Source organism: Excalfactoria chinensis, chromosome 13 (assembly GCF_039878825.1).
Source record: "Excalfactoria chinensis isolate bCotChi1 chromosome 13, bCotChi1.hap2, whole genome shotgun sequence".
In the NCBI taxonomy this organism is placed as follows: domain Eukaryota; kingdom Metazoa; phylum Chordata; class Aves; order Galliformes; family Phasianidae; genus Excalfactoria; species Excalfactoria chinensis.
This window is the reverse complement of record NC_092837.1, coordinates 10,583,278-10,607,331: the sequence shown is the minus strand read 5'-3', so window position 1 is coordinate 10,607,331 and position 24,054 is coordinate 10,583,278. Positions and strand designations below refer to the sequence as shown.

The following is a 24,054-nucleotide window of genomic DNA, read 5'->3' as shown; positions in this document are numbered from 1 at the left end:
GAGCCTCTATTAGATTATGACAGGAGTTGGCATGATGCATAGAAACTGCACTGTATGCTCCTCATGGAAAATTAACAACACCCCACAGCCTCTCTGGGTAAGATCCTTCTGGGTTGTTTTTTTCACCTGGAGAGCTGTAGGGGGCTCTGTTAAAGACAGATGGTTATCTTCACCCCCTGCGGACTGCTAGGGCACTTAGCAAAACAGATTTTTGTCCATCTGTGAGAATGGATTAGCAGCGAGGCATATCCGGCCTTAACCATTATCTGAGTAAATCTCCAGTTCTCAAAGAATAGCCTGCTGGGTTGTTGGCTATTCTCTGACTTCCCCCACATGCCCCTTCCAAAACACATCTATGTAATAGAGAAGGTTACAGAAACTTCTGGCCAATGTGGGAGAGAGAGACTTGGAGGTCACAAGCTATGGATACGTTGCTTCTTCACTTCCTCATCCTCTTCCAGACTGCTGCTATGATTTGTTTCCCCCTGTTCCTGTAACTGGGGGCAGGATACAGATTTACAGTAGAATAGAGCAGGGATTCCCAAGCTTGGTTTGGTCAGTTACCATTGTTAGTTCCACTACCAGCAGCGAGAATAAGGCTAAGAACTAATGATGATTTCTGGTCTACTCACTGATATCCCTGATGAAGAAGCTGCTAGTGTAGTTCTCATATTCCACCTCATCAATGACCTCCAGGAACATCTCAGTTGGCTGGTGCTCTTCAGCGAATGGACAGTAGTTTTCCTTCTGGCACTGGGCAGTGTATTCAGTCACAGATTTATCAGTGTGAGCCACAGGGCTGCTGCAGGTCACATCTCCTTGAGAGCTGAAAATACAACAGAGAAAAAATATACACTGGTTTGTTTTGAGAATCTTGTTGCAATAATTATACCACATTATTGATAAGAGGATGTTTGGTCCTGTGCGTATCACACTATGTCTGCACTTCAGGATCAGCAGAAATGATTCTTATATATTCAGCAACTCCATTACGTATTAATAAAATAAAAGCTCATCCCAACTTCTGCTTAGCAGAAGAAATTTGTGTTTAAATATAAAATGAGATAACTACATTTCTGAACACCACTGCTCCATGACGAGCTGTTGTATCTAACTTTGTTCCTCAGCCCTTTCCAAAACCTTGCTGGAACAAATACGGCACAATTAAACCATTCAGTTGGGAATTAACAAAAAGATGCTGCCAATAATAGACGACGAGTCTTAGTCTACATTTACACTCAACAAAATTAAACATTTTGCTGGTTTTTTTTCCCCTCTCTAACAAACTCAAATGACCTTTGCCCAGGCACTCCATGTTTTGGAGAAACCCTCAAGAGTGATGGGAGGTAGGAAATTCCCCCAAGGTTCCCCTCACACATTTCCCTTGCAGGTTTCTGCAGTGTTCCTCAACAGAGACTTGGCAATGGACGTGTGGCTTCTGTCGTGGGTGCAGCCTCCCACTCCTTCAATTCCACTGGATCTGCCGGGACTCAGTGCTCTGATTGTTTCTGCTTTTGGCTCAACTTCCTCTCTCTCCCCTGCATGAACTGCTTTTGTCATTGCTTAAGTGGCTGTGCAGTAGCAGCTGTGACAGTCCAGTGGGGATTGTTCCATTTTCAAATCTGTATTAATTTCAGAGTGACTTCCATGCTCTTATTAAGATCAGTTCCAGCAAAGGCTCAAAGTATTTTGCAGATGTTCAGATTCTGAAAGCAGGATTCCTTCCCTTCTTTGTGCTCTCAAGAGCTTGCAGTGCAGCATCTCCTACATAAACACCAAGGGCTCTTCTGGCTGTACTATGAGGTGTTTAAGGAAAGTACAAGCTTTTACCCTTTTAGGCTCCTGATTGTGAACTTCACACTTGGACTCTCATTTTCTGTCATCCATGAACATGTGAAAATTCCAGAGTAGTTCTTTGCCTCACATTTTAAGAACGTCTTACTTGGCTCTAATTGGACAAAGAAAGAAAACGTGATTTATTTACTTCTGCGTAAAATCTTTTGAAACAATCAAAGCAGAGAGAAAGCAGCAGTTCAGTAAACTCTGGTCTCCTTTGGCAGGTGGGTTTGCAGGCAGTCACAATTTCCTGCTGCCCACTGAGCAGCTACCTCTACTGAAAAAGCCATGTAAGCACAGTTAGATTCTGAAGACTGGTCTCTACACACCACACTAACCATATCTACACAGCTGTTGGCAGAAACTAGAATGTACCCAACATGCTGCAGAGAGCTGTCAGTAAGGAACTTATTTAGACAAAACCATTGGTCCTTTTGTAAAGAAAGTGTTTATCTATTTAGCTGGAAAAGTTTCCAGCCTCGGAAGTTCCTATGTTCCTGTGTGAGGGACTGCATGCTGAGTAAGCTGCATTGCAAAAATGCAGAAGATCACAGGTTTGTCCCAGTGAATTAATCATGAATGGAAAAGCTCAAATGGCAGTACTTAAAATGTAGATCAGTCCCTCATTCTGACATATCTTACAGCCCTGGCTTTCCGAGGATACGTTACTTCAAGGCAGATCCTTTCCTGAGTGCTGTGTATGTGAGATGGAGGCAAAACAAGTCAATATTGCCTGTACCAGAAAAGCAGTGGTGTAGTTCTGATAGTATCCCATGTTTTCTATACCAGTCTAATCGTTCCTATCATCACTCCATCCTATGAGTCTAGAGGGCCCTAAGTTAATTCCATAACAGTAACAATCCTGTGCTGCTCATTGGTCGCACCATACACACAAGAAAGGTCATCTCTCTTTCGCTGTTAAAGCATTTGGAGGCAGCTCAGGCACACATTTCCCATACATTTCTGCAGAGCTCCCTCTAGTCTTCACAAAAGTGCAATGCACAAAACTGACCACAATACATCACATCATGCCGTCACTGTACCTTTATAGCTTTTCAGAATTGACCGTATCATTTGCCCATTGGAATCTACTTTAGTTATGAGGAAGAAACTGTAGCTGATCATCTCGTGGGTCTCAGCTGACAGACAGGTGTAGTTGCCAGCATCCGGGAACTCCTTCACTTCGGCGATCAGAGTCTTTCCAGTTCCTTTCAGTTCTGCTCCCTTTTTCCAGTAAACTGGCAGTGCTTCATCGGATGTGTTACAGGTGAGCTTCACTTTTTTAGCTGGCGTCTCATCGTTCCACTCAGATTCTATGACGTACACTTCAGATATTGCAAAGAAAGACATGTTAGCACCAGTATGAAGGCTGAACTGAGACATTTTTCCAGCTCTGCTCTCTAGGAAGACTGCTACCAAATCTCTCTTTCTTCAGATCCCTGCTGTCATCTGAACATCGTCACTACAAGGACTTTATGTTAAATTTATGATGGATGTAGAACCCACCGACCATTAGGGATGACATTTTAGTTGAATAAATGCTTTCTTTCCTGGGTTCCCAGAAAATCTCACAGTGGTTATTTACCACGGCAAGTAGGCAGGAACTTTTCTTTTACAGGTGAGGATTCCAGGACACACTGAGCCCAGATAATCATGTCCCTTGGCTTTCACACACAGAATGCCATGTACAAGCCCTCAGTACTATGGTGTTTGGCTCTGTAGCAGGACCTCCTCAATGTTAAAGATCTGCGAGTGAGCAATGGGAAGGAGGGCAGCTCTCAGTAAGGGGTTTGCATTTGTCAGTAGCTAATGTTGTTTTCCATTTTCTAAAGGGATCAATCTGTTCTTCTATCACTCTGGTCTAAAGGAAGCAATTACTGAGGGACAGAAGACCTCTGAGTTACAGCAGACATAAGTGGACTACAACAGGGGCATGCAGTCTTCTAAATGCCATCTAGTAGCTCTGCAGTGCCCTAATGGTCCTTCCAACTTACCTGACACACCTGACCACCTAACAAAATGCTTTGGAAATATTCCATTAAAAGTACATGATCGAGTCTGTTTGCTACGGTTTCATGTAGGAAGTGAAGCAGGTGTCAAGTTGGCTGACTTCACCTACATTTCTGTGTGGCTACAGTTCTCAAATTTAACTGCTACTGCTCAGGTATTATACCATGGTCTGAGGCTCCTCAGCCACGTTTAGTGCTGTCAGAGACTTTCTACATACAAGAAGGGGCAAAAATTTGTCTCTCGTGGTGCCAACACAACAGCAAACACCACAGGAAACCAGAGTGAGCCATAAAACATTTACACCAGGACACTGCGTTAGCTTCAAGACTTTACCACAGAAAAGAAACACTGAGAAATCCATGTCAAATGCTTGAAACGTGCAATTCCAGAAAGCTTGGAAGCTTAGCAAACTGCTGACAGATTTTTGAAGGACAGACAAAGTCAACCTCTTTCAGTTCAAACACAAAGATAAAGAAGTATATTCTCAAGATTTTGACAAGCAGATTTCTTACCATTCTCTCTAAGTTTCCACTGTGCTTCCAGAAGGGCAGCAAAGGAAAGTAATGAAAGTACAGCAAATAGCAGGTGAGACATCTGTAAGTAAAAATATATATTACTTAACTTCATTAAGGATTGTTGAGTGTGTACTGAGATCGAGCTCAGTGCAGGGTAAGACAACAGATTCAGTTCCAGTGAACTAAGAAACATCCTCCCATTCTAATAATTCTTAAACGACATCAAAATTGCATAGCAGGAATGCACTGTAGTTCAAGGCAAAATGTTGATCTGCTAGTTATTCATATCACAAACCAGTATGAGAGAAGAAATCGTGGCACGTGGAGGCAATTGTGTGCACAGGTATTGACCTTTATCTGGTCAAGTGAACCAGATAAAGAACTAGACCTGTTACTAGGTCTAATATCCGACCTTTGTCTGGTCAAGGGCTCAGAAGTATTCCTAGATCCCTGAGTCAAATATTCCTTGAGTAAAAGAAGCTCTATGATGCTAGTGAGGCTTCTCACAGAGTAAGGCACTGAACCAAAGGATTGATGAGCATAAACTCCAGTCCTACAAAGCTTTTAAATGTGTCAGTAGTCCTATATAAAAACAGCATTGTGACTAAACAAAACATTCAGTGAAGTATTTTTCTAGGCTTCACCATCTCTGTGAGATCAGGTGATAATAGTGATAATGCATTGTAGAGATGGCTTCACGGCTGACTAAATGATAGTAGGTCTGGTATCCATCTCAGGCTGCACAACATCATTTATTTTGCAAGCAATTTCTGGAAGAATCTCAACTGATGTTAGTGCCACAGCTGTATTTCAGAAATGGCTAGATAGGTATATCATTGTTGCTGTGCTCACATGAGAAGTATGCATATATTTCATTTGATTATACAGATACAGATGTATATAAAAAGAATTTTGCAGGAAATTAAAAACATGAATATATGTGTGTATTCGATATGCAGCAGATATACTTACTAAATATATGTTATATAATATTTATTATCTTAATCTCATGTAAAATACTCCATCCTGAATTCAAGACACAGTGATATGGCTTCATTAGAAGGTAAACATTCTCAGCTTCCGATTTCTACTGTGGACAGGATTATCTGTAATTTGTTAACGAAAGCTACGTTTTGTCTCTTCCCCAAAGATACTCATTTGTTTCACAGCCATGTGGCTTTCATCACTGCTTCATAAAGCTGATACCTGAAGTATTGATTATAAATTTGGAGAGAGGAGAAGGGAACAGAGAGCTTTCTTTCCAGTATCACCATCAAAATTTAGAGCTTTCAAATAGAAGTATCTTTCGATTTTAGGAAGATGCTCCACAATTTGGGTTTCCAATGGAAAAAAAAAAATTAAAAACTTCCATGGAAAATTTTTCCACCTGTTCCCAACTCATAACTGTCTTGAAAAATGAACCCTAACCAGACATTAATCATTAATCAGTGCAGATGCCTGAGCACTTCACAAGTGAGAATGGCGTGCCAGCTCCATGTGCTCCCTGAGATCCAGGGTGCGAGCTGCTAAAAAACAGCACAGATTCCTTCACTGAGCATCACAGGGTGGTTTGTGTCAACCAGCACCTCTGCAGGTCCCAGCTTGGCAAGGCCAGCTCAGGGGTGATGCATTTTTTAAAAACCAACAACAGTTTAATCATAAATACCAATTTATCTGAGCACACAGCCTGGTAACCTGAATATGAACCTATAAAAGATCACTTTATTGCCAGCTGTTCTGTTAGTTAGGTGATAATGCTGTTAGCTATGCGCAGGCACACAATACGCCTTTCACTTCAGGCATGTCAACATATAAATTCCGCTATGAGAAAAACAGCATGAGAATTATTTAAGCACATTCAAAGAGCTGATCTGTAAAGCTGCTGGTAGTTTCACATGCAATCAGCAACCGCTGGACTTGTGCAGCCCTGGTGGTAGAGAAGAAAGGAATTCGTACCTTTTCCTGCGTTGCTGGGCGCTGAAGTCGCTGGACAGGTTGGTTCTGTGATCTGAAGGAAGCAGAGCGCCGGCCGCCTTATAAACACTTGTTAACTCTGAAAGGGATGCTCCGTTTCACCGCAATACCACAGAATTGCAACATGGGGCTTGAGTTCCTTTTTTACATAGTGGCGGAGCTAAGGCATGAAAAAAAAAGCTTGGGACTCCCAGGTAAACTTTAAAGAGGAAATGAGATTATGAGATTGTTACAATGACCTTTATGGCGTGCCAGAGGCATTTCCTTTCCTACTTGATTTTCTGTCTCATCTCATCATCTGGGGAAGAGTAAATACACACTAAATAAACTTCCAAAACCGTCTGATGGGAAAAACATTATGAAGAATGAAAGAGAAAGTTAGATGAGCTACATCTATCACTACCTGGCAAACACTAAAGAGATCATCACATGAATTAAAATTCCAGCTACCACATCGGTCAGCACCAGAGGTAGGGAACACCGACTTCCAATTGCCGCTTCAGAATTGCGTTTATTCTAAAAACGGAGACTTAGGTCAACCAAAATACAAACCCACAGTTGTAGCTCAGAGAGAAAAACCTGAAATTGCCATGGACGCGATTTTTAAGGTTGGCAATTTTTAAATGCAATCTTTATTTTATTTTTTCCCTTTGAAAATTGACATTAATCTTAGATACGCACTAAAGCATGAGAAAAGCCCCACACGGAACAACTACCTTGAAAATGAGGGGAAATGTTTCTGTTATTTATTTGTGATGTTAAAAAAACAACAAAGCAATTCACTTCATTTGTCAGACCAAACAAAACCAAATTGTTCTTCCGGCCCGGTGCCAAACCTAAATGGTGAGACTAACAAGTTGTACACAAGAAGAAACTCACCGCTTATAAAATCACAGCAATGGATTGAAATTCAATGTGAACACTTTAGGAATTCATCAAGAGGCACAGCTCCAGCCTGCGCGCTTTCCAGAGACACGAATGTTCCTGCAGCCTGGAGATGATAGCTGTAATGTAGCCATAGGGCAATGAAAAGACGGCGCCTGTCTCTTCTGCTGCAGTCAGGGGTCTTTTACAAGTCACTCCCTGAGATGAAACAAAATGAGCATGTGTAATACCTTGCATACCTGGTGCCCCCACACGTGGCCAGCAGATAAAACAAAAGGGGAAACAACCCAATTAGCAGTCAAACAAACTTATAAACCCCAGCAGTTCCCAGCACATGAAGTTCCTGCTCATTGTCACACAGCTGGGAAGCACAATAGTGTGGAGGGTGGCAAACTTTGATTTGGAGAAGGTGGTTTCAGGACTCTGCATTAACTGTGCCAGAAGCTTCACGCAATGATCCTAGAGGAATCCTTTCCTTCCTTTAGCCACCCTCAAAGAAACTCCGAGAGATCTCACACAACTTCAGCAGAGGAACTTTAACTCCCTCTCATCTGACAAAGCATGTAAGTACAGCACTGCAATGGTACGCACAGACAGGCCTCCCTGCTGAGCCCAGTGTCTCTAACCTGTTACCCAAATCTCAGCCTCAGATCTTTCTTTCCTCACACGATATGAGCGCCACTTTCTCAGCCAGGCTTGCTCCATTCACATACAGTGTCCTGAATGTGGATCAAAGCTGTTTATTGATTTATTTTGGAATGGAACTGACCAGCAACCAATGAGCCACATATTCAAGATCATACTGATAATGCAACATATTTCAGAGTACTAGACACTTCAAGGATGTTGGTTAATACCTACACGCTTCCACCCTTCCAAAACTTGTCTCAAAAAGCTCTAGCCCCTACCTTCTCACTGCCCTCCATGTCCACATAATCACAAACACATACACATGCTTGGAGAAAGTGTGGGTTACAAGCATGTAACAACTTTGGGAGCACGTGTTCACATCCTTATCTCCTTGGTTCTCTAGCCCTTAGTACCCACGTTGCTTGCTACAATCTGCTATGGCACACACTGATGAGAAAGCACCTCGTGATGTCACATAAGCATTACCAAAATGTTTGCCCCTGTGTGTTACCTCTTATACCAGCACTCCACTTGCTGGCAGGTGCGGTGTTCACAGTGCCTGAAGGAGAGGATGCTCTGCCAGGCCTTGGCAGAGGTCATGATCCCATCACTGAGCCCATGGCTGATCCCCTGCTTTCATTCCACGATCTTATTTGCCAATATCTCAGATTTTTATTTACTTCACATTTCTTTCTGAGCTGACTCCTTCCTTTCAGTTTCTTTGTAATTACCTAGTTGTTAATCTGGCTGATTCACATCTTCCTCTCTTAAAACGGCCATTGGGGACAACTGTATTTTCATCCAGCTTTGGGTTCTCCATTCCCATATACTGTTTATATTCTTGCTCTTGTATTAACAGCTGTTGTTACTGAGGCCAAAGACGATCCATGCAGACACTACCACTTCTGTCACTGTTGTTTCAGCTGTTCAGAAGGAGAAAATGGCAGTCTGAGGAAGGAAGTTGAGAAAGATGTGGCAGAAGCAGTTGGGGCAAAAACAAGTGAAGGGTATTCAAACTGTTATAGGAGACAAAATCGTACAATGACTATCCTTGAAGTACCTGTCAGAATAGGAGTGGGCTGTGCACCACCTTCCCTTTCATCTGCTGCTCCTTCCAGAAGAAACCCTGTAGCAAGGGCAGAGAGGAAGCCTCAGCGTGCTCTGAAGCCTCTCCCACAGCAGACACTCTAGACACAAGACTACGAGATGCACCATGGAGCATGCTTTGTGCATTAGCATCCAGGAACCAGGCCTGAGAGGTGAGAAGTGAATTCTGTTTCACCCATAGTCTCATCCTGTTCTAACTACAGCTTCCATTATGTGCTTAGGGCAGCTATCATAAATGAGAAAGACTCCAGGCTCTGTCAAGGTTAGAGGCCTGGCTGGAGGCCTGTGACTAGTGGTGTCCCCCAGGGGTCTGTGCTGGGTCCAGTCTTGTTCAACATCTTCATCAACGACCTTGATGAGGGGATAGTGGCCACCTTCAGCAAGTTTGCTGATGACACGAAGCTGGGAGGATTGGCTGACACGCCTGAAGGCTGTGCAGCCATTCAGAGAGACCTGGACAGGCTGGAGAGCTGGGCAGTAAGAAACCGGATGAGGTTTAACATAAGCAAGTGTAGAGTCTTGCATCTCGGTAGAAATAATTGCATACACCAGTACAGGTTGGGGGAAGACCTGCTGGAGAGGAGCTCTGCTGAGAGGGACCTGGGCGTCCTGGTGGACGACAGGTTGGCCATGAGCCAGCAGTGTGCCCTTGTAGCCAAAAAGGCCAATGGCATTCTGGGGTGCATTAAAAAGAGCGTAGCCAGCAGGTCAAGGGAGGTGATCCTCCCCCTCTACTCTGCCCTGGTGAGGCCTCATCTGGAATACTGTGTCCAGTTCTGGGCTCCCCAGTACAAAAAAGACAGGGATCTCTTGGAAAGAGTCCAGCGGAGGGCCACAAAGATGGTGAAGGGCCTGGACCATCTCCCCTACGAGGAGAGACTTAGGGAACTGGGTCTGTTTAGCCTTGAGAAAAGAAGGCTGAGAGGGGACTTGATCCAGGTTTATAAATACCTGAGGTGTGGGAGCTATAGTGGCGAGGCTGGTCTCTTTTCAGTAGTGCGTGGGGACAGGACTAGGGGCAACGGGCTGAAACTCCAGCATAGGAAGTTCCGCACGAATGTGCGCAAGAACTTCTTTACGGTGAGGGTGACGGAGCACTGGAACAGGCTGCCCAGGGAGGTGGTGGAGTCTCCTTCTCTGGAGATATTCAAGACCCGCCTGGACGCCTACCTGTGCGACGTGGTGTAGGGAGCCTGCTTTGGCAGGGGGGTTGGACTCGATGATCTCTAGAGGTCCCTTCCAACCCCTATAATTCTGTGATTCTGTGATTCTGTGAAGGTTAGGTAACAATTTCTTCCCATTAAATACCATCTCCAACTTTGAAGCAGGCCAGCACTGACAGGGAGAATTTGAGAGCTGTGTTCAGTCACTGATAGTGCACAGACAGCTTTACATACATGTTGCCAATTCCTTCTCAACACACACTAACTTGCCCATTTGCTTATATCATCCATGCCTTTTCCTTTTTGACTGCTATGCCACTAATGCTTAGCTCAGCCTGGTGTCAGTCCTGTCAGTGCTCTATTCTGAAGCATAGATAGTTAGTGATGAACGTAAAAAGGTTCATATTTTCAGAGTATACGTTCTGCCCGCACATACGACTCCAGCCCACATGACTGCCTTTGCACAGTTATTGCTACAGGGCAAATGGAGTAATGTGGTACCCAAACTTTATATCAAGAATCCTAGATGGCATCTGTGGAGCACAGACCCATCTGCGGAACTTCCATTGACAGGATAGTTTGTTACAGTCCATCAGAGTGGAATTTTTAAATATTAAAACACAGAGATTGTGAAAATGCCTTTTGATGACAATCTGGTTTTCCATGATGAGCTCATATATTCTTATGGGGAAATTTGGAGGACAGCAGCATCTCTCTCACTATTTTATCCTACTTCTCTATGACACTGAAAGAGAGAAACTCTATCGAAGAGTGGAAACTCTACGCCCCCCATTTGATTTTCTTCAATGCAATGGAAATACTCTTTTTTGGAATAATTGGCCTTTCTGAAAAGGGTTTTCTTTTCTTTCGAAGGACAAATGATTTTTGCTGTGTGGAATGGTGCACCTATTTCATCACATTCCAGGAGGAAATACATATAACATTAATAAAAGGAAGATTTAAATAAATTGTATCATCAGTATGACTCCACTCTTGGAATTTCCTTCAGCAGCTGGCTAGTCTTGCATGGAAGGCAGTTTGTTTCATTAACTCAAGTTTCATTATTAATTATTAACATAGTAGCAGTGAGAAGGGAATTCAGTTCTTTACATACCATTAGTTAAACAGTAAATTATGTGACTTCATCAGGAAACACTATCTAACATTAACAATAAATGCTACTATATGCAACCAAACACTGGACCAAAATCAAACCTTCCTAGAAACATGAAAAAAAATAGAAGGGAAAAATATATCCCATTTCTATTGAAAAAATACAACAGAATCTAAGCTTTATACAACAGCGGTTCATTTGCATTATGATACATCTAGATCAAACATTCGAGATCACAATCACAGGGTACACAGAATTAGAAGGGACCCACAATGATCACTGTGTCCAACTCCTGGCTCAACTCAGAACTCCCTAAAAATTAACCATGTAATGCTTATTCTTACTTAGATAACAAGATGTTTGCCTCATCCATGCTCCAATCTGGTAGGTCACCTGCTACCTCCAGCATAGAAATTGCATAGTATTATTATCAGATCTTGATCTAATTAATTCGTCATTATCATGCTAACGTAGCTACTCAAGCTTCTGATTAGAGCTAACTCTTATTCAATATAGTGCTGAATAGAGATATAAAATACATGCGCTGCACTAGCTGGTGCTGAAGAAGGGAAGTTGTAAAGAGGGGCTTTTCATCTCTTAGTTCTAATGCCTTCTTCCCCACTACATTCACATCTGTCCAGGTCAACTCTGAATGCACAACACGTGTCTCCAGACTACACTGCACATAAAACCTGTACTTAGACACACTTACTGCCTCAAAAAATAAATGCTAAAATTAAAAACAGAATGAAAAAGACAAAACCATCACGAATGGGGAGAAAAAAGCAGAATGAAGTACAATGTTTGAGAAGTGCTTTAAGACTGAATTCTAGCTCCTCTAGGAAATGATTCCAGAGAGTCAATGGGATTTGGGTACCTGTGCAAATCATGCACCTTTTCAGATCTTTGTAGCCATTCACAACATGTGGAACAGAAGCACAAAGGAAACTCACATCTCCATAAGATTCATTGCAGAACTACAGAGATAGCGGTCATCTTTCATACTCTAAAGTCCCTCTCTCAGAGCCTTTAAACAAAGACGGCTCATTGTTTTTCAGTAAAGTAATGCAATGCTTCCTATTGCATCAGTCTGCTGTTTCTGCCACAAGCCTTTTATTTGCATTTGAAAGGCCTGATATGCTGCTCTCAGCTCTGGATCTAGATGCAAGTTGCTCATTTTAAGCGAGGTTCACTCATTTCTTGAGTGTGATGTTGTAACTACTTGAAATCCATTCTCTGTTGCTCAGGCTGGAATAGAGTGCCAGAGGGGTGGGGGAAATGACATATCAAACAGAAAGTAAAGGGAAAAACCCTGTAGTAACTAATTGACTTAAATTCAAGCATCCTTTTTATGTTTCTGAGGCAATTTCTGTGGAAAGGAGGCAGGACACTTCTGGGTTTTTGCCATTCAGAAGTAGCATACAGCATTATTTCTTCAGGCATTCACAATAAGTTAGTGATTGACAAGGATAAAATCCTTGGGCAGCAAATGCATTAGCTGAGCACATGCCCAGAGAACCTGCCAAACTACTTGTTATTTTTAGCATGCTAGTAAGGACTGCAACTCATTTTAGACATGACAGAGATGGAAAAAGGTAAGTAGACAAATAGATAAATATATCAGAGAACAGATCATTTGTTCTCATTTTTAAGAGACAGTGACTGTTAGTGGTGGGATGAGATGGATTTTTAAAACCTAGAATCACACCAATGGCCAGGGATCAGTGAGTCTGCAGGTAGCAACTATGGCCTCTTTGTGAATACTTGAAGGTAATAAAGGAAGTAACATCCAGTGCAGTCAATTACATTATTCTAAACCATAAGAACATCCATAGAAATCTGCATTCACCAAAAGCCAGTTCTTATGTAAGATTTTCCTGTTGGTGTTAAGATCTTAGAATGCAGGAAAATCATTTCAGCATGGGCAATTACTAGACAGCATCTAAGACGTGCTCTGGAAAATGCTCTGATGCTTTCACACTGCTCTTCAGTTTTCCTTGGACACAGCTGGAGAATGACCAATGCAGCAGAAAGATAAAGTGGATACTATAGCAAGCTCATGACACTGAAGAGATGCCAACCAGCAACATAAGGTTTTGGAATTATATTAATCATTTTAAATCATTAACTTTTCTTCAGACATTACTCGATTTGCTCATATGAAATACATCTATTTCATTAGGCATCATTACAACAGGTATTTGCTGACAGATGGGAACCTACCTTGTGCTAAGTGTTGGTTTTGTAAAGCAAGAGACATTATGCTTTTAACATATACTTAAGATTCAGTGAGTGACTTGAAGTAAAACAGATACAGTAGGGAAAGAGCTGAAAAGCTTAAGCATGCCTCAGAGATGGAAAGAAATCGGTTATAACAACGCCTTCCAGATATTTTATACTTCAGGGTTCATTCAGTTTTATTTCCTTTTGTGAAATTATTGGGAATATTCTATTTTTAACTGCCCACCTTCCACTTAATAGCACATTACTTGAAGGACAGCTTATAACCTGTATTATGCTTCAATACAATTCATTTTGGCACTGTGATTTGCAAACCAATCTTTAATGTCTCAGAAGGAATAATTTGAAGACAATAATAAGCTGTAGGCAGCACCAGAAATTACTCTCCTATATTTTAGTATGAGTTTATGGCCCCATGGCCACATGCACTATCAAAGGGCCTTACGAAAAACAGGCTGCATGTGAACCACGAGCTGAGGGACTGCTGCTTTTGCACCAGCAAGCACAGGCCAAGCTGAGTGATCTGCAGCCCTGGAAGAAGGAAGGGCTGGGGAAAAAGAGTCCTAGTTTTTGGGGGATGGGAAAAATAGTCCAAGGCGCTGACAGACACCTGGAGCCACTCAATGCTTTTGGAATATTTTGCAAAAAACTGACAGCATTTCCAGTATTATATGAGACCTGACTCGCAGGGCCCCTTTCCTGTTGCACCAGAAAAGCTAAAACAATACCTGGTGTGCCAAGAGGATGATAGTGGTTAAATGTTGTTTATTCTTCTTAATGCTAATAAACCTAGATGTAAAGTTAATGCATCTTTTTGAGAAAGGGAAGAAGGAAAACAGGTCTTTCTACAGAGATGGCCCAAGAGATCTAATGAAACGTTCCAGGAAGTCAGCAAACATCACTGCCTTCCGCTCCTGCCTGCAATGTGTCTATAAAGAACAAACAAACCCTCCTTCTTTCCCTCCTGAGCTGCGCACACTTCCTCCTCTGGGGAAAACAGTGTGTGCTATACACATGCACATTGCCTGGATACCATGCTGCTATCATGGCATGAATGTGAGTAGAGCAAAGGAGACGAGTTATTCTTGGTACTACTTCCATTTACTGTGGCTGTTTACATGGTATTGCACAAGGAGGTTTTTAAGCTCTTCTTAAAGAAGGAATATAGTTCAGCCTTGGCACTAATAACTGCCCCTACAACCTCTGCAAGGTCTGTGCAAATATGCGACAGCATTATATACATCCACACTAACACATAAAATACATGCATAAATTCTCCAAGGGTATATGTGTCAGTACAAAGTGTAATCATTGTAAGAAATAGTTACCTCATCGACTTTTACTGCTGTTTTGAAGGGGAAGGTGGACAACTGTAACTTAGAGATATACCTTGAAGAAAAGGAAAGTTATGACAATTTGCTATTGCTATATTGCTGTATAATTATTAATATGGATGTTTCTTTTACGCTAAAGCTAAGAGGCTCAAACTGAGCACGTGGGCCTATCCTGTAAGGGTTTCCAGGAATTGGCAGTGAGACTCAGTACACGGTCACAATCTAAGCATCCTGTTACATCATTAATCATCTGTCAGAAAATTCCAGGTTCCTGGAGGTTGTGAAAAGGTTTTAAGTCATGTAATACAAGCTTCAGCACCTCCGATGACTTAATGAATGAGGTAATACAAGGCCTGTTTGGAAAGCAAAGATGTTTCACAAATGAACCACTGAAGCATCCCTCAACTTCTGAAAGCCAAAGGAAATTTCTGAAATGACTTCAGAGGTTGTTTTGTGACATGAAATGAGCTCATATAGCTTCTGTGTTTTGCTGAAGCCATGTTGTAATAAGTGGGACTACAGTATTTCCAGCCCAAGCTGCTAAAAACTCTTGCCTTGGCATGTGGTGATTTCTAGCAACTACAGTGGAATGGGGAAAAGAAAGGGACTGTAGACTGGTGAATCCTCCTTGCTGCTATATATACCATGTTTGTAGCCTTGGAGGTGCTTCAAACCCACTAACCTTCCTCAGGCTGTGGATAGCTCTGCTCCAGGAAGCTGTTTTTTAAACAAGGTTTTCTGCTTTCTGCTGGGGCTCTTTTAGGGTGGAGCCGGGTTACATTCTTCAGATATTCTTTGTTACCACAACTGAGAGAAGCTGTGATTTTAGTTCAAAAGTGAAGATGCAAATTCAGTCTCATTCACCTCCTAAGTAAGAGCTTTAAGATTAATTGCCACGTTAAGAAATGATAAGTACCTTTAAAACTGTGAGAGTTATTAATAGCGTAATTAGAAAAACAATAAGAATATTTGGTACCAGCCCAGGAGTAATTAAAACCATGTAATTCAAAACCTCACATAGTTTCTATGCTAATAAGTTGCCAAAGATAAAGTAATTTATCACTGGATCCTGGAACTTTACAGCACCCACTTAAAAGCTAGAAGAAAAGCCTGATTGGGCATTAGATTGTTTCACACTTAACCACAGCAATTCCATTTCTTGCCACCACACATTTCTGAATGAAAACTTCATGGAAGAATCCGTGCTCAAGAAACAAGGGCAGGTGAGAGCACCTGTATGTCAGCTATGAGATGAACAGTTTCATAATGAAGATCACAGAACGTACTTCTCTGTGGTCCCATCCTGAGTTTTCAATACTAAAATGATAGAAACGTGACAACAAATAACAAGACAAAAAACTGCCACCTTTTAAGTACAGACTCTAAAACAACCGAGAAATCCAGCCTGTTTTTTATGTCGCATTTCAATGCTGAAAGATCTGAATGTTCACCTGATCTCATATTGGCAGGGGAAAAATCAAGAGGATAGTTCCACTGCAGTGTTCTGTGTCTTTGTGGCTACATATGGCACAAGACACATCAAAGTGCACTACAGTGGCCTCAGCAGCAATGGAACTAACAGAAATTGTCACATATTCCAGCACTGTTATTGCTACTCCTACGCACTTTCAGGCAACACAACATGAGCTAAGAAAGCAAACAATGAGCCAGCTAGTACGACCCCCCAATGCTGAGATACCAAGTAAGAGAGGAGGAGGGTGAAGACATGAAAATCAGTTGCTTCATTAAGAGCAGGTTTCTATTGCCTGAGCTGCATATGTGCAGAAAGATAGGGAGCAAAGAGGCTGATCACTGCCCTACGGTTCTTACTGCCTCCTAGCAACAGAATTGGACTGGGTCACAGAGGAAGCAAGACAGGAAAGATGACTGCATTTCTTTTTGAGCACAGCAAATCAGATGCACAGATTTTCATGCTATGATGGACTACCTATGAGACACCTTTGGGTGTGAACCTACCTACTGTTCCTTATTCAGAGCAGATGAACGGTTGGCCAATAACTGCTATTCAACACAAAATTTAGGTGTCAAGGTGAGGAGAAAGCCTTGTGTGAAGGGACTTCCACTGAGTACTTTCCCAAAAGAATGATGAAACTACTTTCATGGAGTGGCAAAGTTTATTTCTGCCTCACGTCATGCCACGGAGTATGAGGATGTGTCTGGAGTTATTCATATTGGGAACAGGGCTCTCCTCCCTTGGGTCTGACATCATCCCAAGGTAATGCATCACAACAGGTCCACAATGTCTGTCACAGATGTAACAGTTGATCAATGTCAGTAAATTCCTGGACCTGAGCAGGAATGAGATCTCATTTAAACCTATTTAAGATGACATAGATTGGAAAAAAAGAAAAGGAAATGTGTTATATTTAAGATATTCATGGACTTGTAGTAAGGATTTTTTGGGTCAAGAATGTAATCCAATGCTTTTTTTTTTTTTGTGATCCTATACACAGGGCTCCTTGTAGCTGCCAGTGGGCTATCAATACTCAGTTCCTGTTAGAATTGACTATTGGCACATACAAGAGCTTGTCTGGTCCTCTCTTTTATAGGCAGGTCACTTAGTACCTAACCTACTAAACATTGGCTGTACCTGCCTCTCACAAATCCAAGAAGAGGATGGTCTCCAAGTGGGTTCTGCTCTTGTTATGAGGCAGAAAAAGATGCTGATGGGACCTGGACTTTCTAGGCTACTGGGAAAAGGAGCTGCTATCTTGATAAGTAAATAGCAGCTATCACATAGTGACTGTTGACACTTCTGTATCACTCCCTAACTCTGCTCTGCCCAGCAGCTTAATTTTGTTTTTCTGGAGGGGCAGTCCTCACTCTGTAGGTTGGAGAAGGAATACACAGAACATATTCAAGTCATTCTTCCCAACAGTGCAAATATAAAGATTCACTGGCTCCCCACGTTCCACTTGGCTTTAAATCCATTTAAACCATGAGTTCATTGCTCCATTTTTTTATTTTTTTTTTTACCTTACAGCTTTAATTGGATTTTTTTTGCCTCTTTCTGTAACCAAATTTCCAAGTACAATCCTCCAAGTACTCAAAATACAACTTCAATCCCTCTGTGCAAAGTTAAACTAAATCACACAACACATATCGACGTAATGAGCACACCATGAAGTTTCTCCCTACCTCCACTAAACCTTTCCCCAACATTAGAAAGTCAGCAGTCAGTCAAATGTGGGTTCCAACCACAAATAACTTTACTTCCTCTCCACAGTAATAGCTAGCATAACGAAACGTCATACAAAATCAGCACACCTGATATTCACTGTTTATTCCTCTGACTTCAGATGACCAAGCAAACAGCCTACTTGCATTCATGACATTCCAGACTGTAAAACCCCTAATACAGTGAGGCAAAGCTGTACTATCTTTCATCTGGTTATGGAATTTCTAAGTCAAGTAAGAAACAGCAGGAGAAAGCCCTGCATTGCAGAATCTCTTCCATAAACACACGCCTGAGTACCTCAGGAGTTAATCATTACCATTCCTGTACAACGCTTGTCTGTAGAAGTAATAATAATATCAGTTTTAGATGTCCTGTGTAAATCCTCTCCACCTATAAACTAACACCTGAGAGTTAAAAGCAGTTCAGAGAACCTGACCATCATAACAAACCCCTTTGTCAAAGGAATTGTTTGCCCTAAGTATGTCACTCACAGATTCCAGCCGAAAACCACTTTTCTCCCAGAATGCAGTCCAGGATAGGTAGCTTAATGGTACAGATAGACCAGAACATCTATGAAATATCATGATGATATCATTCATATGAGAACTGCTACCTTCTTTCTTTTTGTGTTCAACAAGCTGAATTTAGTGGATGCAAACATCTTTGTTGAGAAAGGTCCCATTTGACATGTTTGGTAGTGCTCAGGCTTTTGCTAAGACTTGAATCAGAAGTGCCAGCAAGCAAGGCAGAAAGAAATGTAGTAGGAAGAACGCAGGTAGGTTTCCATTAGCAGTACATATAAAAGCATGTGATACGGATAAGGTATCAGTACAGAACACTGTGTGCAGCTGGTGTATAGGTTATGCTTGTTATCACTATCACAAATATTTAGGCATGAGGCTCTATAGCTCCATTTCTCATTTTATATAAAAAAACATCAGTAACATTAAGGTCCAGCAGAACAAAAGTAAGTTTAACATTCTTCACAAACAACTTTAGCACACAGAAAGGAAAGCAGAAAGCTGCTCCTCTTAAAAGAGCTGATCTGGAAAGGAATCCTGGTCAAAGTTAAACACATCCTGTTCGCTTGCACTTAAGGAATTGTGATAAGAGGTTCTCTTACAGAAGCAAGCACTTTTCATCAAGGAGTATGAAAGTGGATGCCTTCTGGAAGCTCTCTTTCTCTGTTACTGCCTGTCTTTTGGAAGCTCACACCTACCCCATGACCATGTGGGAGGGCTCCTGCATCAGAGATGTAACAGGAACCGAGGGATGAAGCAAGGCATTGCCAGTAACACTCTGCAGCTTTTGACCTTTGCTACGAGCTTTGAATCAGAGACTATTTCTTACCCTGGCACCAACAGTCAAGTTTCTGTTGACCTTAATCGTGATGAAGACCAGCCTGGTTGGAGCTACTGCTTCCCCTCCACATAGCTACTTCGGTACAAGTCAAACACATCCTAGGTCATGTCAGCTGGCAGAAGCTGCCATTTGCAGCAAAGAAGAAAGCCTGGAAGATTTGCATAAGCACACAGCAATGTTGGCCAAATGCAAGTGGCTCATGTCATTCATCACAGAGTGCAGGACAACCCCACCACTCCCATGACATCCATCACAGACCCCACAAATTAGCTGAAGCACATAACTTCCTCCTTCACTGCCCCATCCCTGTCCACTGAGGTTACTTTGAGTACTGACTGCATATTCCTCCAGGGGCACAGTACAGATGCTGCTCTGCTCTGAGCAAACCCAGGACTTCAGCCTATTCTCACATGTGTTGCCCCGCAGACTCTTTGCAGCCCTCCTGTGAACACCCTAATAGTTTTATGTCTGTCTTGTATTGTGGCACCCAGAATTGCACTCACTGCTTAAGGTGAAGTTGCACTGGAGCAGAGCAGAGAGGGATGAGCCCGTCTCTTGCCCAGCTGGCAGTCCTGGCCCTGAGCACTCTGGCCCTTCGGGCTGCCAGGGCATGCTGCTGGCTCACTGTTTGAAGTCACTGTAGGGGACTGAATATTATTTCATAATAATGACTTTTTCATGCATTCCCAACTTCCCCAGTTCCAATTTTAATTATGGCCATTTTGAAATACAGCAAGATTTGTTATGTTAAACAGGTTGCCGTTTCCTTCTGTGAGCAGCCAGAGGTGGAGTACACACAGTCCTTAATTTGCATATCCTCAGCTTTAGTTCAGCAAAGCTTCCAGTTGCTGATGGGTTATCTAGGGATGTAATAACCAGCTCCAGTCAAAACAACTCTGTGGTTTCATTTACATATTAGGGGAAATAAAATAACATGATGAGTCAGAAGAGGAGCTCTCTTTATTATGTAATGAAATAGTAAACCTTTCAAAGAAGACAATCTGTATTTGCTGTAGTACTTCCCCCAGAACTCTCTGTAAGACCTAACTTGACCACAAAACCAGAAAGCCTGAAACTGGTTCCTTATTGTCACAGGAAAGTGAGCTGTCATAAGCGTCATATGAACATTAAGAGCAGCATGGTTGTCGCGCTTATCAAAGCAGTGGGTTGCATATAGGCATGTATGCAGATGAATCTCTGTATCTCCTCCTTCAATATCTGCAACCTTCTCATTAAAGGAAGAACTCAAGGAACTTGGAAATTCTCACCTTGAGTTATTCCTCCACACGTCTCTCACAGACAAAGAAATGTTGTTTGATAAGGAAAATACATGAAAAATATGGCAGGTTTACTCACTTGGGTAAATGGTGTTTCTGCTTCCAGATTGTCTCCACAGCCAGAACTGATGGTCAGGAGAAGGTCATATTTTATCAGTATGAAAACTCTTCCTGTCACGGTAGCCAGCTAATAGAATGAAGGGTATCTCCACATAGATGCCATCTGGATAACAGGGAGAAAGAAAGAAGTTTCAAGACCTTTGGATACAGTAAATGAAGTACATTCAAGGGGGACAGGTGAGTAATTTAGTCCAGTGAAACATGAAGGGCAAACCATGAATCAAACCTACAAATTTAGTGACTGATGTCTTTCAAAAGTTCCCTGACAGAGGAAATGTGCCTGCCAAGCTCAAAATTCACTAGGAACGCCAAACACTGCATCAGAAAAAACACATCTCACATATTAATTCAAAACAACACTGGAACCCAAGCAACTCCTGACAGTATAAAGGGAGAGAACACGCACAAACTCTACAGCTTTGCAAGTGTTGTGTGTGTCTTGACCTGCTGACCAGTTCATCAGTTGCTCTTTAAAAGTTTTATTACCATATTCTAAGTAGACTAATCTCTCACACTGGAAAATGGATGTTATCTGTTCAAAAAAAAAGGGAATTCCTTAATTTTCTGACAAAAACCTTTGAAATACCAATTTCATATTCTTACGTGTCACACCAGACATCAATCTTGTCACATTTTTCATGTCAATACATGGCCATGTAACTATGAATAGTGACTTCACACTGACCTCTTTGCAATCAGGATATGGCTGATAGTTTCTGGGTACTTAACTGACATAACTCTGCTCCATCTACATAAAGGGGTATATAACTTAATGAAAAACTGTTTATTTCACCGGGTCAGGATTGAACTCCTGATGTTTACACATTACTTTAGCTGTAGAAAATGTAAGAACTTGTGACTGTTCAAAGGGGATTTTCACAGCCCAGATCATATCCAATAAAAAGAAAAAAAAAAAATGGATGTATCTCAAAAATGATCAGTGATTTCAATCAGTGATGAGCTGCTGGCAAAAGAAAACACCAGAATATACTATTTTTTCCACCAGTTTCTGATTCCACAGAAGATCACAAATGATCTGATAGAAACTTCTTGTGCAGCAGCCACACCAGCTACAGAGGAGTTTGATTTTCTTCCCCTCCCACACCACCACTTTCCTAATGGAAGTTGTTCTTCTAGGCTTTGATTCACTTCTTAGTAATTGACCTGAAATTTTAGTAATTTTTGTGGCTATTCTGTCAGTACTTTTCAGTACTCATAAAAACCAAAACCAAACTGGAAATACAGAAGTCCCACTGTGTGATATCATTTTCACAGTATTCATCTTCAGGAGCCTTTGGATACCCACAGACAAGGTAAGGAAAGAGAGCTACAGAGGGCCAGCATCAGTTCAAGCAGGATGGGATGTGGGACATACTGAATAATGGTTTTTGTCCCTGTTTGCTGACAGTGGAGTCACACTGACCAATGGAAGCCCCATATCCTTCTTTGTGTCTGTGAAAAACTTGCTCCAAAAATTGCAGACCACAGTTGATGTCACTGTCTCTTAGTCTTCTGCCCTCTCACCATGATAGAGGGAGACACCCTGTCAATATCTAAAGCAGGGGGATGTAAGAAAGAACTCCAGAGGCAAAGAAAGACCAGAGCCTTTAGTAGAATCTGTTGTAATAGAAGGGGAACTAGTTTCGAACTTAAAGAGATGTAGTTTGAATATAAGGAAACAGTTTATGATAAAGGCAGTGAAGCGCTGGCACAGGTTGTGCAGAACACTGGTGGATGCTCCGTCATTGGAGACCTTCAAGGTCAGGCTGTAGAGGCTCTGAGCAGCCGATGGAGCTCAAATCAAATCAAAGGATCCTGGCTAAACTTTGCATAACTCAGCTTTGGATTTTATATGCAGTTCTTCACTTTCCCCATATTTAGTCCTGGTTCTGCGCCTTCCTCAATCAAGATGTCATCTGCAGCGTTTAAAACAAACAGATCTCAAATTCTCAAACCTCAAAGATTCTCAAAAAGCTGAACACAAATTGTGGTTTGAATCTCCCCTGTGGATGTTCTCACTAAATCCAGATCTCATTAAAATTTGAGACCACTGCTGAAACCAGACTGCCAGAACCTGAGATTTCAGATGCATGTGTGACAAAATTCAAGTTGAGCAACTAATGTATTTTCCAATATGACTAAAAGTCTCACTTCTGATGTGCCAACAAAGCCCATATGACCAATGCAATTATGCAGTTACATAAGATGATATCAAAACCAAATCTTGCCTCTGGTTTTACAATAAGATCCAATTATGGGAAATGAACTGTTTCAGCTGAAAACTTCACTAGCTTTAGAATTAGAGAACTAATGCTGTAGATGACCCAGAAAAGGACTTTTAGTAACTTACACTAAAAGTTGTGCTGGTCTCTGCATCACACTGCCTTTTACTACTACTTAGTTGAGCAGTGCTGCCTGTCAGGCTAATTAAGTGTAAGAAAGAATCTATTGTGAGCGAACATTACTTTCTTGGAACCAAAACGACCACCAGAGTGTAAAAACACAATTTGATTTTATCTCACTGTTGCAGATAATAACTTGAAATACAAGAAACAAAAGTGAGGAGTGGAAAGGAGGAGGAAAAGGAAAGGAAAAAAATGGAAAGGTAAAGAAAAGGAAAATTATACAAGAACCACGTGGCAGATATTTTTAGTAGCACAAATATAAGTTAATATGATTTTGAGATGTGTCAGGGAACAGAAAAGCAAGCGGCAGTATGAAAGAACTTTTGAAATGGAATAGTGTTGGAATCCACAAAACAGAGCATGGCATCCAGATATTCACAAAGGCAGACTGATAAAGATCAATCTGTCCAGAGCACAGCCATAAGTTCAATGCAAGACATGTTACCTGATGTCACCTTCCCTTTTGCTGACATTTGAAATCGATATACTGAAGGATTAATTTACCTGACTGAAGTAACACAAAGCTTACAGCAGACCATGTATTTAAGTACAAGATCTGTTGTGGTCACTGTTAAAAAAAGATTTAAAGTGGAGAAAAGGTCATGAAGAACTTGCAGAAGTTGACAGTGATTCTTTTACCTATGAATTAGTTCTAACCTTCATCTCCAGCAACCTACAGCCACTAGTTCCAATGGTAACTTCATAGAAAATCTGAGTAGTTCCAGTCTACGTTCTGTTGGATAAATCCCTGTTAAAGAGCCATATCACAGATGAGCTTATTACAAGACCAACAATCGTAATTCATAATTCATCTCAAAACTAGTGAAGAGACTCCAAAAATTAAAAAAGTTCAATTCTTTTCTTTAGGCTACTTCCCTTTTC

The 24,054-nt window shown here is 41.6% G+C and overlaps 1 protein-coding gene across 1 annotated transcript in view; it reads right to left on the bottom strand.

Moving 5' to 3' along the window:
* IL12B (interleukin 12B) overlaps positions 1-24,054 on the bottom strand; it is a 33,126-nt gene that overhangs the window by 1,633 nt on the left and 7,439 nt on the right. Inside the window, exons 2-10 of the mRNA XM_072348478.1 lie at positions 20,727-20,870; positions 8,911-8,976; positions 8,582-8,773; positions 7,215-7,418; positions 6,318-6,495; positions 4,359-4,440; positions 2,880-3,161; positions 1,831-1,948; positions 633-826 (exon numbers count right to left, since the gene is read on the bottom strand). Of these exons, the coding sequence (XP_072204579.1) occupies positions 633-826; positions 1,831-1,948; positions 2,880-3,161; positions 4,359-4,440 (676 nt within the window). The 5' untranslated portion in view covers positions 6,318-6,495; positions 7,215-7,418; positions 8,582-8,773; positions 8,911-8,976; positions 20,727-20,870. The remainder of the gene's footprint in view (positions 1-632; positions 827-1,830; positions 1,949-2,879; positions 3,162-4,358; positions 4,441-6,317; positions 6,496-7,214; positions 7,419-8,581; positions 8,774-8,910; positions 8,977-20,726; positions 20,871-24,054) is intronic.